Below are 19,962 nucleotides of genomic sequence, written 5' to 3' on the forward strand. Positions count from 1 at the left end.
TCTGGGAAGTTAGAAATATTCTGATTTATTTATAACTTTTATGTATTTAATTTTTCCATTTGAAGAATATGCAATGTAGACTTCATATATGCATAATTTAAAATATATATTGTTTTATAGTCCCATTACAATGAAAATTGTATTTTTATTTAACAAGTTGTAGCATATTTTGGAAATCAAGATTAATAACGATTAATAACGATTTCACATGTGGTTAAACTGTTACAAATGAATCTAATCAGTAGTTTAAAAATATATTCATTCATTTATTTACTTATACAACACTTAATGAAGTGGCTGCTGTTTGTCAGTTCTGGGTCTTAACTATATAAGACTGCAAGTGTAAATATGAAATATATTCAAGGAGCTCATAATCTAATGCTATTAAAATAGATATGGAGACTAAGACTCTAATTTGGGCAATATAAAGAACCTAAATAAAACAGGAAATGGATCCCTTATAGGTTGAGCGAAGTTCTGTGCTCTGATCTCACTGAACAGTGCTGCTTTCCGGGGTAGTTGAATAGGAGACCTAGGAGAGACTGATCGCAGGAAGGGATGGAAGAAAGAGGGTGCCCTTATATACCAAGAGATGAGGATTTTCTCAGGAACTAGTATTTGGAAAGGGTAGGATACCATATTGGTATTTTCAAAATATTAACCTAACTCATAGCTAGTTGCTAAAATTACTTCAAGCTAAATTTTACCAATCACTAAGTTATTAAACCTATTTTTTTCAAAACCAACTATCATTTTCTCAGTGTTTTTTTTTAATTAATCATGTTGACTCTTAATGTTTGACGTTAAAATATTTTAAATAATCAATTTTAAATATGTATCCAGTTGTGGATGCCTCTTATCTGATGAGTTCATCTCCTCCGCAGTTTCGGTGTCTGAACTGCTCAGCTTCGCAAGTCTGCTCTCAGGATGGCCCTTTGTATCAGGTAAGAGGCACTCACGACGGTACATATGACCATCATGATGCCATGGCAGTGATCGCTTCATCCCCAACTTGAGTTACTGAGACATGTCACTCTGTAAAACTGATGTTTTTATGATCTTTTCTAAACTTAAATCCCCCAAATTCCCCATTATTTTAGTTGTCCTGAAATAATTATTTAACTTTATTGAATATAAATTGAAATTATAAATGTTAAGGCCATTATTTATGAGTCAGAAGTTCTTAATAATTACTACTTTCAGTCCTTGAGAAATCTCTGATCCATATTGGATCAGGATGTTGCCTTCTTTGTATAAGTGTGATTTTATTTTTAATTTTGCAGTGCTGGGGATCAAACCCACACCATCCACACACTAAGCAGTGCTCTACCCCAAACTATCTATATTCCCAGCCCAAAATGTTGTGTTTGGGCTTTTTTTTTTTTTTTTTTTTTTTTTTGATGAGCCATTCATCCATAAGTAAAAGATGAAATGCCAAGTTAGATGACTAAATAGGAGCAAGAACAAAATCTAATTGTGAGCTTGCTTATAGGGCATTGCTCTAAGTTTTTTAATCCTATTACCTCTTTTAATAAGGAAATGATAGTGAGCTAATTTAATAATGTGCTGATAATATTTGAATATGTGTCTGAGAAAAGTTTATCTAGTAAAAATACACTTAAAATTTTTTGGAAAGTAGAGACTTAAGTGCCCTATAGTAAGGATTATTGTTAGGTTCAGAGATGATCTATGATCCACCTTAATCTTGTGGACTAATCATAGCATTTGTTTAAAATATCCAGATTTTTTATGCCAGCAATTAAGGTAGTCTTCATCCCTATTTCCTTGGAGCCAAGAAAGGAGAATTATGTAAACTTTAGAACTAGTAAACTTCAGTGTAGCAGTTTTGGAGTTGGACAAATGAATGAATGTTAAGTATTAATACTTCAATACTAATCAAAAAATTTGAATTAGCAGCTTATCTAAAATTTCCCTCAGTCTTTTGGTCAAGGCTATGTTGTAGGAATCCCCATGCCTTCACTAAGATGTATGTTTTTTTCATATACAATGTTTAAGTCCTAGTTTTTTTAGCAGTGGAATAAGCAAATATAATGACATCTATAAAGGCCAAGAGGAAATCATTTAGGGGGAAAAAAAAATTATCCTTTACCTTCTATTACACAAATTAGGGTAAGGGGTGAACAAATAATTTAGTTAGAGTTGGCAAAGTTTATAAAACTCTGAAGTTTATAAATGTTTTAGCTTTAAGCTTTGTAGCTGATTTGGGGCTGATCCATAATGGTATATTGTCCATAGCTAGAACCCACATACACACAGCTTTTTTATTTTATTCTTAGTATCAATGTCTGTGTCCTTAGAAAGAAAGATATTCTTAAATCTTAGTGCAAAGTATTAGAAAATGACTGGAATGAGACAAATTTTCAAATCTACACAAAATTCCATTTCTTTCTTCAATACTTCATTACAGATAATAGTCTCATATATGTAGATAGATAGATAATAGTCTTTTAAAAAAATTGAATTTGTAGTTAATTGTATGTACCTTTGGCCAAAACCAGAAATTTTCTAGGAAAAGTTTTCACTTTTTTATTACAAGAATATATTGATATATAGGTAATCTTAGTGATTGGGGAGGCTGAGGGAGGAGGATCAGAAATTCGAGGCCAGCTTCAGCAACTTAGCAAGGTCCTGTCTCAAAATAAAAAATGAAAACGCCTGGGGATGTTTATCAGTGGTAAAGCACCCCCAGGTTCAATCTACAGTACCAAAAGAAAAAAAGAGGGAGAGGAAAAAAATATGTATTGTATGTACATACAGAGCTATATATTATTGAGTTTTTAATTTTGTGAAAATTTTCTGAAATAGAAAACTTTCTAGGAAAATATTAGTGGTTCAGATTTACCCAAGAAGGGCTAGGAATGTAGCTTAGTGGTAGAGTACTTACCTTCTAGCATGTATAAAGACCTGGAATTGAATCCCAGCACCACCAAAAAAAAAAAAAAATTAACCCAAGAAGAAAGAGAAGTTAAACCACTAATTCACAAAAGGCATAAAAAAAATTTAAAGAATTAATTTCCTCAAGAGATATGTAAGTGGGCCATATATGGTAGTACACACCTGTAATCCCACTGGCTCGGGAAGCTGAGGCAGAAAGATCACAAGTTCAAAGCCAGCCTCAACAACTTAGCAAAGCCCTAAGCAACTCAGGGAGACCCTGTCTCTAGCTAATAATATAAAAAGGCCTGAGGATGTGGCTCAGTGGTTAAGCACCCCTGGGTTCAATTCCCAGTACCAGAGAGAGAGAGAGAGAAACAGACCTAAGTGGTTTTATGGTCACATTCTCCAAATTTCAAGAAGTAGATCTCTCCCATGCTGTATATAGTTTTAAATCACTGAAAAAGAATTCTTCCAAATTTGTTTCACAAGGGTAACATAAACATGATAGCAAAACTGACAGAGAACAAAACTAATACCAGATCTCATTTTGAATATAAGTATGAACATAAGCAATATACTAAAATATACTAAATATTCTTTTGCATAAATTTTTTTGGTAGTGCTGGGAATCAAATTTAAGGTCTCACACATGCTAAGCAAGGACTCTACCAGCTACATTCCTTGTCTTTCTTGAGTATATTTGGTCCATTAAACATACTAACATATTATACAAAAAGAATAACAAAGACCTTGTATAATTTTTATCAGAAATGCGAGAATGGGTTAATATTATGGGGTTATCTCCTCAATTTTAAGTCTTTTAACATATATGTATGTATACATATATGTATGTATATATATATAATATTTAATAAAAATCAGTGTTAAGTCCTTATTTTTTCCCTAACTTGTTTTTATTTTGAATTTTTTCAAAAGAGTGGGAAAATTGAAATAATTACTTAGGAATAGCCTTAACCTTTACTTAGATTTACCAGTTAACAGTTCATTACATTTTCTGCCTCTTTTGTCCCTCCCTCTCTTTTCCCAAATCTTTCTCTTATTTCTTTCTTTATATATTATTTTTTGTAGAACTATTTAAAAATAAATCAGGTATTAGTACAGTTGACCATTAAATACTGCAGCAAATATTTCCTAAGAACAAAGATCCTTTTATATTTATCCAAAATTCCATTTCACACACCAGAAATTTAAAGAGTATATTAAATATCATAAAGATGTCAGTTTACCCATGATAAAATTATGAACTTAAGCATAATTTTAGACATATTTTTTCCAGGTTCTTATCTGACTTGACAAATTCAGGCATTCTAGAGTTCATCAAAAAATACAGATGCTTCTGCTGAGTGATACCAAATGGTTGTAATGTCACCAATTGTCACCCCTCTTGAAGACCTTTTCACTGTCTTTCCTAATAGGAAGAGAATAAAATCTCTTTCCAAAAAAAAAAAAAAATATATATATATATATATATATATATATACACACACACACACACAGATGCTTCTGGTCAGTTACATTTTTAAAATGAGTAATAAGGGGACAAGTGCACTGCCACATACAAACATGTATCATAAAGCTGAAATAGTTAAAATCATGTAGTAACTTAAACAGACATGAATAAAAAAGAATAATTTAGAAATAGACTCCAGCATCTATGAATCTATGAAAACAGTATCTTAAACTAATGGAAGAAAAACAGATTCATTTATCATTGAGCATATTAGTATTGTGCATTTAGTAGACATTGGTCACTCTTCTAGACCTGGGGATATAGAATTAAAATGAACACAAACCTTTTTTTCTCATGGAACTTATACTCTAATGACTATAACAGATGGGGAAAAAACCAAGTAAATTTTTGTGTTAGAAGAAATTGAAAATAGATTAATTGAATTTACTTTTAAGATAATCAAGGAAGGCCTCTTGATATGGTAGATTTTGATCAAAAGGAAATGAGAGACATAGCTATATGAATTGAATATCTGTCTGTAGAGCACTCTGGCCTAGGGAATACACTGCAAAGGCTCTTAGCAGTGGGTGAATCTGGTTGTCTAAGAATTGCAAGGAGGCCAGTGGTGCTAGAGCAGACAGTACAGAAGAGAGGGGGGTTGGAAATCATGCATTCAGAGATAGTGTTGACCATTGGGTGCAGATCTAGTAGGGCTTGTTTTCATTAATTGTACTGAGACAGGGGAGTTTAATTCATAACTCACATTATACACCAGTATAAGTTTCTGATAGTTTAAAGTGATAAATATTCCAAATGATACCATAAAAGATCACGAAGAAAATATAGTTGAGTAACTGATCTCAGATTGGGAATGGTCTTTCTCATTGTACCTATAAAAAAGATAAAAACCAATCAAGTTAACTGTTAATATTGAAAAGTAAATGGTAAAAATCTAAGTAAAGATTTGTAATAGATAACAAAAAAGATTTAATGTCCTTAATACATAAAGAATTCATATAAATCTATAAGAAAAAGCCTAACTTTCCATAGGAAAAAAAAATGAACAAAGAACATATTAGGCAAGTTACAGAAAAGGAAATACAGCTGGCTAATAAGTGTATACAGATTCTAAACATTAACTTCTTTGAAAGTCAAGAAATGCAAAAAAAATAATAAAATACTATCTTATGTTTATTAAATTGCCAAATTAAGAGAGGTAAAGGATAGTACTTGGACATTCATATTTCTTAGGGAAATGTAAAAATAGAACAGCTTTTTGAAGACCAGTGTAATAATATTTATCAAAACACCCTTAAAAATGTATGTGCTGTTTAAATCAGTAGTTCCATATCCAGGAATATGTCCTGGGGGGAAGGATAGGAAGCAATGGGTCAAGATAAATTTATAATAGCATAAAAATTGAATAATATCAAATGTACAGCAAAAGGAGATATGGTTAACATATAGTTCTTTTTAAAAATATTTTGTAGTTGTTAATAGATTTATTTATTTATATGTGGTGCTGAGAATCAACCTAGTGCCTCACATATGCTAGGCAAGTGCTCTACCACTGAGCCACAATCCCAGCCCCTACTTCCTTTGTAAATAGCATAAGATAGAGACAACTCTGTTTCTAAATAAAATACAGAATAGTGCTGGGAATGTGGCTCATTAGTCAAATACCCCTGAGTGCAATCACTAGTACCCAAAAAAGAAAAAAAAATGATCATGTAGGAATGTATTAAATGGTATGGAAATGTGTATGTGAGATTTTAAATGAACACAAAGGTTTTGAATAGACAAAATTGTTTATGAAAAAATGTTTGGCATGAATCCACTTTTGAAAAAAAAGTGTAGATAAAAAGACTTGAAGGATCTTTAGATGATAGGATTTAAATAATTTTCCTTTATTTATTTATTTATTTACTGATGCTTTTCTGTATTTTTCAAATCTAAAATAAAAACATTTTTATGATAAAAAGAATTTATTCTTTAAGGGAAAAAGTTAATCAAGGACAGTTTTAACCATTGCTAAAATTATCACATTTAAAATGTACACTTTTATAGTGTGTTGCTATTGCACAATGAGTTGTGAGAATTAGAAACTATGAAACAGAATCAGTGCAATAATTTAATGCAAAGAGAGGCCATATTTCATTTAGTAAATGGGATGCCATCTTATTTCAGAAAGTAACTGAAACATAAATAAAACTTACAGTACAACTCAAGAATTTTCAATGTTATGACACAGTTCAATAAAATTACTGATCTCCATACATGGTCATACAATCAATATAAATGGTTTTTTGGAGAGGAGAGACAAAACCATCTTCAGCCCAAATCTGAGAAAATTTCAACCAATAACAACCAAGCCATTTTATTCCCCTCTCTGCTTTCATCCATTGTTGATGGATACTTCTGTATATGTTAAGTGTATTCTAAAATGAGTAACTTAATTACAGAATGTGTGCACATTCAATAGTCAGGAATGGAAAGAAAAAGTGAAGATTATTATAATAAACAGAAAGCTGTGGGTTGGAGTGAAGTAGAATGGGAATTAATGAAGTAAGGCTAGGAGTGTACCTATGTTAATGGTCTCAAAATGTGGCTCAGCTTTAGAAACTTCCAGAGAGTTTTATAAAATATAGATTCCTGTGCCCCACTCCTAGATAATTTGATTAAGTAAAATTAGAACCAAAATAATTTTAGGCCATGAAAATCTCAAGAGAATAAGATTATTATTCTAGTTCTTAGAAAGCTAGTAATGACATATCCATTACTTCTTCACCTCGGAAAGCATTTTTGTTGCTAGCCATCTGTAAAAGATACCCCAACGTTGAGTCTTATCAATATGTAATGTAGTTAGAAGTGCCTCAGTGGTCATTTTCAGAATTGTAAAATCTCAGTCTGTCCCTTTATTTATGTGAAAGAATAAAGTTCTCTATTCTGGATTTTTTTTCATTCCCCTGCACTGATGAAGAAACATCAGTGAGTGGCCATCTCCCCTTTTCTTGATTCCATGAAAGTAGCTACTCAAATTTCACTTTAAAAAGGGAAACCTACAGCTTTACGAAAAGGAAAATTATTGGTTCTTCAGACCTTTTCCAACTTTATGATGTTTGGTTCTATATTATTACAGAAACTGGAGGTAAAAACAGATGCAGAGGTGGCATGGCTTATGCCTTTATCTGCAAAACATTCTTTCTAGTACTATATGGTAGCCAGATTTATGATACCTTTTCTAAATAGAGCAACATCTAGGACAATATGAACCTTTTAAAATTATACAATGGATCTGAATATACGATAGTATCAACTGACTGTTGAAAAAATGTAGTGACCTAAATAGTATTTCATGTGACATTAGCTACTTGTTTTCAATATTTTTAAAAGACCATTAAAATAAATTTTAAATGCTAAAATGACAAAAAATATCAAACTTATTTTAAAAATGTGCTTTGTGAAAACTACTCCAGTTTCACAGATTCAGAGCATGGAGTCTCTTAATATGTAACTCAGTGGGTTCTCAACCAGCAGCAGCTCCATTTTTCAGCCCCTACTCCTAGTACCCCCACCCCAACACCTGGTTTACTAGTGGGATACTTGGAAATGGGACATGTAGCTTATAATTCTCCACAAGCCCTATCTCTCTTTGATCACATATGCAAACACTGCCCCCCCACGGTTTCTACAGGCTTTGAACTTGACCTCTGCTGCATATTAGTAAAAACTTGACTGATTGAAGAAAAATAATGGCAACCAAAAGAAATAATGGTAATACTTTAAATCGTAAATAGTAACGTAAATCTTAATTGGTATAATCACTAGCATCAGGAAATGTAGTAAATTATAACCCTAAATGCTTAAAATCTTTTGTATGTAAATTATATTGTTTTTATGCAAACATAATCTTATTCATCATCTGTTTTTATTTTATAGTCATACCCTATGGTTTTGCAGTATCGACCAAGAATTGATTTCGGTTAGACCAAGGGGCCTAGATTTCACTGAAATGAATCCTGCACTATTTGTTTACTCGTCAACAGATTGCACAGTGAACGGTGTTGGATTAGAGGGACACAGATTCTCAGCATGCAAATAAGGCCATTGTCTGTCTCTAAAATTGTCAGTAACATTCATGTTGTTTCTATTAAGAGCAAACCAAGTGCCATTCTGCTACTGATCCATCTGCATAAGGTATTTGTGCTGTCTCACAGTGTGCACGTCATGGCTGGAATCAGTTAGTTGTGCAGCCATGATTCATCCTTCTGAATATTTTGCTTGCCTGTTCCAAGATTGTTCAAATGTTTAATTACACTAGTAAAATGGCTCAATTTTCGTGGTGTTGCAATTTTCACATACTTAACTATTTTATTCTTGTTTAAATAGGGTACTGTACAAGAACCTAATAATTATATCTTGAAATTATTTTGTATGGAACTGTATTTAGATAAGTGGTTTCTGAGCCACTGTCCTATTCTTCGTAAGCTTTTTGTGTAAGAAATAGTTCATTCTTGAGTGTGCAAGTCCTTTTGTGAAGAATTCTAATTATTCTTTAACATTGGAGCACATCATAATTGTAGACATTCTAAGCATCTCTCTGTGTAGTCTACCAATTTGCACAAGGAAGGCATGTTAGCCCTCCAGATCAGAAATGTAGGTGACTTCTTGGACAACCTAAGTTAGATTCACAACCATTCACAATGTTGGCAGCTGATCACATTTACTTCTAATAAAATTAATGTGTAAGTAAGGTTAATCTTTCATAATGCCTTATGACAAGCGGGTGCTGCTTCATGAAACTTCATTGTATAGCCCATTTGATGTATGTATCATTATGTTGTTGCTGTCATTTAATGAATGCTTTTTTTAAAAAAAATTGGCCTTAGGTGTATGTCATTGCGGCATGCAGAAGGTTATGTCTGATGATTTTAAATGTTAGGATTTTTAGAGCAGATAACATTTTATGGCTTCAAAATCTCAAAAACAGTTGTAGATTCAAACTGTTAGTTACTGGTCACATTTCCAAACCATATGCATCAAATAGATTAAATACAGTGTAGTGGATAAACATGCTAACCAAAATTAATGGTTTAAGGATATTTTCTTTTAGATACTGTAGTAATGGGGGGGATTATTGTTTTATTCATGATCTCAGTAAAGGTCAGAACTATGATGATGTTGGTTTTGCAGTTTTGTTAAGTCTTCCATTCATTTCAGATTAGTCTGCAAGTCAAAGTCTTTTTACCTTAAATTAGATTAAAAACTTTATTTTAAAGCTTTTGAAAATCACACTTTTTTTCACCAAACCTCCTTGGAAATTGTTTTATCAGTTGCTTTGGAACAACCTTGAAATTTGAAATTTAGGAAAAAAAAATCCTGGAGATTAGGAGAAATTGTTTTAGAAATCTGACATGAGCACAATCTATATGTTACACACATAGTTTTTATACTGTATACATGGTAGCTGTGCTACATTTTCCAGTAACATGTATCACAGTTAACACCTCTGGATGTCAAAATGCTTCATAGAAATAAAACATTGTATAACTCTAAGAAATACACAATAGACATCTCAACTTTGCTGCATTTCACAATGTAAAAGCTTAAAGTTAATAATTATCTTTTACATATGTTTTATCAAGTCCAAAAGTCTGTATTAAAGTTTTCTGTTATTGTTCTGACTTTGGTGAAGAAGTTTACAGCAGTACTTTTTTAGCTTCATTTTGTTAGATTATGTGTGTTCTTGGAAGGGTTCATAAGCGGAATTTAAAAGGCAGTTTTTATTAACTATCAATGCTTGGAAAAGACCATTACACTCCTCCAAAAAACTGAATTTGTTCTTTAGTTACAGAAATTATTTTGCTATACTGTGAAACCTAGTTCCTAGATATCCTTGAGAAATTTTTTAAATAATTATAAATGCATCACATCTGGATTAATGATTTAAGTATTTTACACATATAGAAGTTATTTTAATTTACTTAACTCAAAATGAATTACAAGTGCATTTTGAAAACCACAAATGAGACATGGATATTTTGGCTTCCTAGCCAAAACTTACGGCCATAAACTAGTTTTATATACAAGATTTCTTTAAATTTGACCCTTGCCTAATCATATGTTTCACTATATTCCAAGGAAATATATAGGAAACAATTATGGAATTGAGAATAGTTGTATATAAAATTATTTTATTTAATGTTAAAGCACTGACATTTTATTTAAATGCAATGGCATTTGTGCCAAAACATGTTTAAAAAAAAACACAACACAATAAAGTAGGGCATCAATTGTTATTTGGACAAAGGTTCACATTTGTTGATGGTCCTGAGTAATGTTGTATTGCCACTAGAGCCTCAAATTCTTCATCTGACCTCTTGGTGTGTCACCTATGAGTTTCTAAGTATGGGACTGCCGTCATGTCCAGTAATACACTAAATCCCCAGTTAATTATTCCTTACATCAGGTCATAGAATTTGCAGGCAACCAGGTATAGAAAAAATGTACAGGCACCTTTTATGGTTAGCTTTATAAAATAAGGTGCTAAGAAACAAATGCTTCATATTAATAATCTATAGGAGTAATATTGTGAATCTATAAAAATCAGAGAATAACCCTAAATTTACTCTTTAATCTGTTGTTTCTTAAGCAATAAACTGAAAAAACTTTACTTCCATAAAATATTTTGGTATCTGTTTTATCTGCCTTAAAAATCAGATACAGAAGGGTCAAAGAATCTTGGATATAAAGAGTGTGGTTTATAAATGTCACATTAATTGAACTAATCACATCAGTTAATAGAGAAATCAAAACATGGCCTTCTCTCTAGATTAATAAGACTCCTAAGATGCATGAAAAAATAAACTTAAAAGGTTCACTGATGAAGTAATATTCAATTTTGGGTTTGGGTAACATCTTTTAACTACTTTTAGAAAAGTGTATTATTTCTTTACTTATTGAACATCATCTATCCCAAACTAATATGCCACATTTTATAAATGTAATGGGTTTGCTAAACTATATTTTACACTCAAATGTCACCTAAATTAGAACTTATTCTTTAAGGAAAAAAGTATGTTATGTTATATTGTGAACTGTTTAGCTTTATTGAATATTTAAGAGAAAGTGCCTCATTGCTAAAGTGCATTTCTGTTTTAGATTTACTGCATCAATTTTGAGTTGTCTGTATCTGTCTCTCATGAATGGTTTCATATCTAAATAGGCACTTGTAAATTAGTTTCTTTTTAAAGATTTTCATAAGAATATAGATATCACCAAAGACATTTTATTGTTAATAATTGTGTTAGAGAGACAGTTTTAACAGTTTGGAGGTTGGAAGTTTTTAGATAGCAACTTGATTTTATATAGTTAGGCAATAACCTTAATTGTTAAAACATCACCAAAGAAAGGCTTTAAACTGAATTTTCTTGGTGAGAAGGGTCAAATGCAGGTTTTTCTTGCAATAATCAGAGCACACTTCCTTTCAAATATTTTCACTGTTTTTCAGCACCATCTGACAGATTTTAGGAATCCTCAAACATGAGAAAGCGATAAACACATTTTTCTGAATGAAATATGGGAGAAATACTTTTAAAAGAAAATTGAAATTGAAATTTTAAATTTTAATTTGAGAAGTCTTTTCTTCCGTGGAGGTAGTATAAAATAAATCATACTTATTTAGCTCCCAAGTTCTTAGTAATATGAGAAATTTTCTTCAAGACAGACTTTGGTAAAAATGTTGACATCCTTACTTGTGAAGAAGATAGTACATTCTACTGGATTTATATAAGTGCTTTTTGAATATTCAGAAGCAAAATTTTCTTAAAGGCCTGTTTTTGTCTTGTTTTCTTAAAAGGGCCTGTTTGTTTTGTTTTCTTAAAAAGTAACTCTTTGTCTTATTTCTCAGCAGAAGCATTATTATTAGAATTTAGCTATACAAGAGCATCTATGTACATCAAGAGAGGTGTACTATTATGCCATTTCTCCTTCAGTTCATTCTGTGTGCCACCTTTCAGGTAAAACTCATTTTATGAAGTCTGTCTGATGGATCACTAGGTAAACCTCCTCGAATCAATTAAATGTGAATGTACACTCTATTATGTACTGTGGACTATCATAAGGAACTTTCCAGCAGCTAAGCTTTATACCAGATGTTGATTGGTTATAGGAATTTCAAAAATGACTGAGTTTGCCATAACTTTTCTTTCTGGATTAGAAACACAAAACCTTGAAATACTATTATCATTATTTTAAGATATATATCCCTATGGTTTGGAGACCAATAAAGAACATAACATGTCTGCTAGGTCTGGTTTTGAAAAACATTAAATACACTAAAGACTCTGAAGCCCTTTCAAAGCACAAGATAAACAACTGTGTCTGGATTTACTTGATATACCTAGTTCAGTAATATTTTGGTGGAAAACATGAAATAAAGTTTATAAATGTTCTTAAACATACAGTATAGGGTTTTCATAGTGTTGGTTTTTTAAAAAGCAATGGTGGTTTTCCAGTAATTTAAAAGTGATTCTCTTCTTGCAACAGTTTTCACAAATAGTATGTTTATTTGCTGTCCTTATTATATTTTCAAATAGAATCAAATGCTTGAGCACTTCCTCTTCAGAAAGTTATAAAATTAAACTTAAAATAATTTGATCACTTTAAATGCTCATGCAAATGTGTCTGTGTAGTCATTATGTCCTTTTTTCAGTGATTCAAAACTGAGACTGACTTTTCAGAAATGCTTTTAAATAGTTTTAAATCTAGAATCAAGTGAAACATACATGTTATATATACTGGATCTAGTTTTCTTCCATCTTACAGAACTTCATGGAATAAGCAACTAATCTAGTACAAATGAAGATTAAATATTTCTGGGTATTGTAGAGATAGTAAAACAGTTTAGTTTATTTATCCATACACTTCGCATCAATCCACTGGAGCAGGAGTTCTACACATTAAAATGTAATGGGATCAGCCTAACATTGTTTGAGATCAGTTTTCTTTTTGCCGTATTTTTTAGAATGGGGGTGGGGGCCTAAGTGTCCTTATGAAGCTGTGGTCCAGGACAAGAGCTTGTGGGGGGAGTATCAATGTTCCGCTGCATTCCTGCATCTGGCAACACAACAGCGATCATCCGTTTATATTAGGGTAGCCCTCACAATAAATAAAGCTATGATAGAATATATTGTAATGTTATGTTGCTAATTTTACTTTGAAATATGAAATATTTTAAGCTTTTTGTCAAAAGTGGTAACATCTTAATACAAATAAAAACCTTTTTGTGGTTGTAAGATTTAGCTTATAAATCATTCAAATTGAAGTGAAAGAATTACCAGGTCATTGTTAATGACTTAGTCTATTAAGAATATATGTATTTTTGTAAAGGAAAGCACTTGTAGATATTTAATCAGTACAAGATATATGTCTGTTTTGCAGAAGTAAAAAGCTGCTTAGAGATTCTCTTTAAATATTTTTTATTTTTGTGCTCAAATGTATTTTCTGTTGATCTATGGAATGTTCTGTACAAAGCTGTATGATTGTACTGTTGGGCTAGATACATTTTTTTAAATCTGGACTTAGCCAAGTATATTTGACCATGTTAAAAATAGTATCTTTGTTATTAAAATTTTGATTGCATAATTTGTTGTTTGTCGTATATTTAATATTATCACCTGTAGATTGCAGCCTTGGTTAAAAATGTCTCCTTTAAGTACTGCTCCGCAGCAAATTTTATTGAAATTCATTGTGCACTTGAGATCTGAAGCTTCTTCAACTATTTAATTTCAAGGTAGCAGACTGCCCTTCAACTAATTCTTCAGGTGTCTACACCCAGAGAGAAGAATTTTATTTTGTTAGATTAATCAAACCTAATAGAAAGCAATTGGAGAATCAAAGAAGGGATTTCCTCCTTCAGTCAGAGAACTTGGCTTGTTTTTTTGTTTGTTTTGTTTTGTTTTGTTTTTAATACTCTCCATGTACACTTAGCTGGGGATTTTTTTTTTCTTTTTTGAGGCTAAAGCAAGACCTTTAAGTCAGGAAGGCCATGATGACTTATCTCTGCCTTATTGTTAATTAGTGAAACCTCCAAGGTGGCTGGAAACCCCTGCCTTGAGTAAGATATGGAAAGAGCTTTCCCAGGAGCAAGATTTGGCTTCCTTCCATCTTTTGCCAAGGCTGCTGCTTGATGGGAAGATTGTCCATGAGAAGTGCTCAGAGGCAGGACACCTTCCTTTCCTCTCATGTCATTAGCCAGTCCTTGGCCTGACTGTGAGGAAGGCTGGAGAACACTGTGAAGCCATGTCCCAAGCAGAGGAAGAATAGTTACTTGTAACTGACCAATTACACTTCTACACTTCCATCTGAGAAAAGGGATCATACTTTACGCAGGTCTTGAAGTGTTTTTGTGAACACAGGCTCAACTTTGACCTCTTCATCAGTTTCAAAAGATAGGGAGGGGTCTTGTACTCAGGCTAGACCTTAGAAGCTCAGCCTTATAACGTAGCAGGGCAATCTGCAGGTAGTATTTTTCTGGAAGCCATGTAAAGCCCTTCTTAGCACCTAATTCCCTGCTGTGGAATTCGGGGTTCCAGGTTTGCTACCCTAAAATTCAAATGGAGAATCATGGCCAGAAAGAATAGGCAGCAACACTACCCAGTGAAAATAAAAAATAAACAAAGCCTATTCATAAACTGTGGCCTCATTCCAAAGCTCTGCTCCTCTTATAGATCCCTATTCTTTTCTATAAAGCCCTGTTCCTTAAAATCCCCAGATCCTCCTTACAAATCCAGCTCTTCCTACAATGTCCTGTTCCTTCTTTAAACCCTACTCCCACCAAGCCTTGTTCCTCCTACAAAGTGCAACTCCTCAAATAGCATCCTGCACCTCTTACAAAGACCTAAGCCCTGACTTTCAGTACAAAGCTGCACTCCACCTTCAAAGCCCCACCAATAACAACATGCCCTGCACTGTTCCTCCTCCCAAAGCCACAGTCTCCTTTAAGAATCCCACTCCATCTAACAAAACCCCACATTCCTTACAACACCCTGCTTATCCTACACCTAACACCCCTAATAACTACAGGCCCTGCTGTTCTATAGGGTCTCCTTCCATATAATCCCTGCTCCTCCTGCAAACCTTATTCTTCCTTGTCCAGCCCTGCTCTTCCTAAGAAACAGACTCCTTCTTAAAAAATTTAATATTCCCCACCAGGCTTTGCCCTCCTGCAAACTGCTTTTCCTTTAAAAGGCGAGCTTCTCCTACAAAGCCCTGCACTCCTAGAACTCTGCTCCTTTGATAAGGATTGCCTTCCTATAAGCCATGCTCCTCTTTCCAAAACCCTGCAATGGTCTGCCCCTCCTATAAAGCCCAATACTAAGCACTGTTCCACTTTAACAATGCTTTGTGCCACCTAGAAAATGGACTCCCACTCGGAAACCTTGCTGCTCCTAGAGAGCTTGAGTTCTCTTAAAAAGCCATGCTTCTCATTAGGGAGCCCTGTTCCTCACAAAACCTGCTGGTTGTACAGAGCCCTGCTCCTCCTTACAAAGCCCTGTCCATCCTATAAACAGCTGGGCCTCCTGAAAATTCCCCTACTACTAACAAATTTGTGCTCTTCCTTACAAAATCCAGCTCCTCCATGCTACACTTGATTCCTCCTACAAAGCCTGCTCCTCCTTACAAACACTGCTCTAGCCACAAAATCTACTGTTCCCTACAAAGTTCTCTTCCTCTTCAGGAAGCCTGCTGCTTCTGTCAACAAATTCCTGTTCCTTACAAAACCCTGTTTGTCCTATAAACTCTGTCCCTTCTACAAGGTCCAACTCCCTCTTATAAACCTTTGCCCCTCAAACAAAGCGCTGCTCCTCCAAACAAGCCCCAGTCCTGCAAGCTGACTCCATGTGCCTATGCCCTGCTCCTCCAGACAAAGCCCTATTCAAAGCAGGGAGCCCTGCTCCTCCTAGCAGAGTGCAGCTCCTCCTTACAAAGCCTTGGCTTCTCAAAGCCCTGCTCCTCCTACAAACCCTGCTCCACCTGACAAAGCCCAGGTGTGGATCCTCCTAGGAAGCCCTTTTCTCCTAGAAACTTCTCCAACTTCTGCAAACTCATGTGCTTTCTACCAAGTCCTACCCTCCTTATGAGCCCTGCTCTTTCTACAAGACCCACTCTACCTTCAAAGTGTCCCTATTCTTTATAACACTTTGTCCTTAAAAAGCTAAGATACTCCTTGCAAAGCCCTGCTTCTCTTCACAAGGCTCACTCCTATTTTAAATGCCCTTCTAGGGATGGTGGGGTACTCCTGTAGTCCAGCTACTCGGAAGCTAAGATGGGAGGATCGCTTGAGCCTAGAAGTTCAAGATCAGCCTAAGCAATGCTGGTCTTGAGACCCTGTCTTGGGAGGAGAAAAAAGAACTAATACCCTGCACCTTACAAAGGCCCCTTTCCTTCTTAGAAAGTCCTGGTCTTCCTGCAATCTTCTGCTTCTACTTATTTACAAAGCCTGTTCCTTTTTCATGGCCCAATCCATATCCCACCTCCTCAAGGGGGTGGATCCATATTTCCTTCCTCTTGCACATCACTTGGCACTTTTATCACAACCAGTCACTGATGTCTTCCCAGGAGATGAGTTTTGAAAAGGAATGTTGACTTGGTTGCTGTGGCATATCCCTCACATTCACAAACACAGAACTCTTGCAGAGTAACAGGCCAGTAAACAGTAGTAACTGAACCGACTTCAGGAGGAGGAGCAAAACCCATTCCATCTTTGCACTTCCTCCAGCTGTCTCCTTTCCTGGCACTGTCTGTACCTCTTACTTCAGAACTTGCACATGGTCAGTACGAAAGGTGTAAAGGTGCCAGGTGGAAATCTTTTCAGTTTAAAAATAAATGCTGTTTCCTTTGTGTAAGATCCCTGTAAGTGTGGTGAGGGCAGATCTGTCTTCCTGTTCCCACCACAACCCCAGCATTACCTAACACCTGGAAGTATTGGGGTGAAGAGGGAGACATGAACACATTCCCTATCCAAGCTGTGGGCCAGGCACTGGACCTGAGGCTCCAGAGACCTTTCATTTGGTCATGATTCCCATTGTAAGTAGGTTAGTCAGTCATGAGCAGGGGATAGGGAAGGACAGTAAAGGGCAGAGACACAGGAAGACACCAGACATGGGCATCACAAAACCGTCCACAGGGAGCTTCATCAAGACAGGTGAGCATCTGGAAAATGGGAGCCAAAGTGTCCAACCTTCCAAACCCATAGTTAATTATAACCCCTTAAGGGAACTATTACTTGAAATCTTGGGAAACTTTGCTGAAACAGATAAGCTTCAGGGGATGTGGTGTGTCAAAACCGCCCCCAGTCATAGTTAATTATAACCTCTTAAGGAACTACTGGTTCTAGAACATGTCACCATCCTCTCTGGTGATCAGTTCTCCAGGACACCCTCCCTTATCACCTAAACCATGTCACAGCCATCCCTTGTGACTAGGTCCCATCATGGCCCTCACATAGGAAATTTGCTAAAGGTCATACAGGGAATGATTAACCATTTATGGGGGTACAAGAGAACAGAAAGAGGCCCAAAACCCTCAGACCCCTTAAAAACTCCCAATTCTGTTGAGGGCCACGCCATTCTCTTTAGAGATGGTCCAAGCCACTCAGTGCCTACACTGTATGCTTATCTCTCTTATTCTCATTTTCCCAAATAAACTCCTGCCTACTTTGATATGGGACTTGAATGAAACCCTTCCTGCAAAATCACAAGAAGTGGTGGCCGTAGATTCCCGCGGTTCCTTCAGCTGTGCAGACGGTGGGTTTCCTCAGCAACAACATGATGGTGTCGCAGAGCTCCCTGCCAGCTCTCTCTCCTCTCTCCCTTTTTCTCTCTTCCTTTCCCCTTCTCCAGAAATCAGCTCAGCCAAGCCCTCAGTACCTAGGTCCTAGCAGGAGCAATGTTGCTGCATTTTTGCTGAAGAGCTCAGGCCTGAGGGCCTCAGCCATGCAGGGTGTACTGCCTTGGAGCTCATGGCTTCCTGCCCATCCCCAACTCTATGTCCCCAACCCTAGATGGCTGGCTCACAACCACAGAGCAGCACGGACTCCCCTGGAAAAAGGAGCAAAGACAGAGAGTCGGGATAAAGCAGTGGAATCCATTTGGCTCTTAGGGAAAGCAGAATCCATTATTTCTATCTTCCTTGCTCTCTGTTCGTTTCTGCTTTGTTTTTCCAGTTTCATTATCATCTCCTACATTTCTCTCTCCTTATATTCTCTCTCCTTCGAATTCTTTCCTTCTCCTTTTCTTCTCTACATTGCACCTTTAATATCCTACTCCCCTCTTTTGTCTCTTCTTTAGTCTCAGCCACTTCTAACCTCCTCCTTTCCTTTTCCCATCTGTTTTTCATTCTTACCTCTCTTTTCTCCTCATTTATGTATCCAGTGCCTTTCTGTCATTTCCTGCGTTCTCTCCATATGCTCTCCTTCTTTCTCTTTTTTCCCGTCTCTCCTCCTCTTGCAGGTCCAACTCTTCTTTTCTTCTGGTCTTCTGCCCTCCCCCAGGAATCCCCCTGCTTGGAGGATGATTAGCTGGAGAACTACCTGCCATTTGCAAGCCAGCGTGTGCCCCAGAAGACCTGCCATGTGTGTCACTCCTGTCGTCAAAACGCCGTTTGGGGGCATCCACCAAATACCAGGCTCTGCACTAGGCTCTGGGGTGTGACAATGAACCAAACAAACTCCACCTTGATGCTAGCAAAGCTTACGGTGAAGAAGAGGCAGGAGACAGGAAGACGCAGACATGAAACAAACACAATAAATACATGATAAAAAGACCGGTGAAGGTTCTGAAGGAAATAAGTGCCATGAAAAAGCATGTGGGGACAAGAAAATGACATTGAAGCTGAGACCTGAAGGATAAGCTACTGTTTGCCAAGCAAAAAGCAGGAGGAGAATATTCCTGAGGAAAAGTCATTGCAGCAAGGTCTTGGGGCAGCCCCAAATCTGCAGAAAGCCAGTGCAGCCAGAGACAAGGGGAATCTTGGAGAGGATTCTGGAGAAGAAGGCAAGACAGGGCCAGGTGAACACCATCAGGCCAAATTTTAAAGCTTCATTTGTATTCTGGGCACAATAGGAAGATTTTAAACAGTGGACTGACATCCTTTATATTTTAATATTATCACTCTGGGAGCTTGCTGGAGAGTGGGCATGAGAGGGTAGGAGCTAGGACAGAGAAACCCAGTGCAGCAGTCCAGGCAGAAAAACAACAACAGAGCCCCAGGGCAGTGTCTGTGGGGCTCAAGGTGAAAATAAGTGCTGAGAAAGGACAGTGGGTCTCTGCTCATCCCACCCCCACCCAGTGCATTGTGCTTACCCTTTGATGTAACCTAAGTTATTAGGTCCAGGGTGAAGCTCCAGACATGGTGGGGAAGATTCAGACCAAGAGGGTGGGAAGACGACATGGAACCTGAGAGGAGCAGCCATAGCCAAACTCCTACCACTGTCTCTAGAAACCTGGAGGGACAGGCAGCTGAGCTCAATTTAGGGAAGTTTGGAGAAAAGCCTTCTCTACCAACCCTGTCCAGAGCCTGGCCACCAGCAC

At 35.9% G+C, this 19,962-nt stretch overlaps 1 protein-coding gene across 2 annotated transcripts in view; it reads left to right on the forward strand.

The window, feature by feature from the left end:
* Pcgf5 (polycomb group ring finger 5) overlaps positions 1 to 14,014 on the forward strand; it is a 56,033-nt gene extending 42,019 nt beyond the window's left edge. Inside the window, exons 8-9 of one of the 2 annotated variants that reach the window (XM_015500115.2) lie at positions 885 to 944; positions 8,309 to 14,014. In XM_015500115.2, the coding sequence (XP_015355601.1) occupies positions 885 to 944; positions 8,309 to 8,356 (108 nt within the window). In that variant the 3' untranslated portion in view covers positions 8,357 to 14,014. The remainder of the gene's footprint in view (positions 1 to 884; positions 945 to 8,308) is intronic. The other variant, XM_015500116.2, reaches the window with a different exon arrangement.
* The last annotated feature ends 5,948 nt before the right edge of the window (positions 14,015 to 19,962 follow it).

This window comes from Marmota marmota, unplaced genomic scaffold, assembly GCF_001458135.2.
Source record: "Marmota marmota marmota unplaced genomic scaffold, marMar, whole genome shotgun sequence".
Taxonomy (NCBI): Eukaryota; Metazoa; Chordata; class Mammalia; order Rodentia; family Sciuridae; genus Marmota; species Marmota marmota.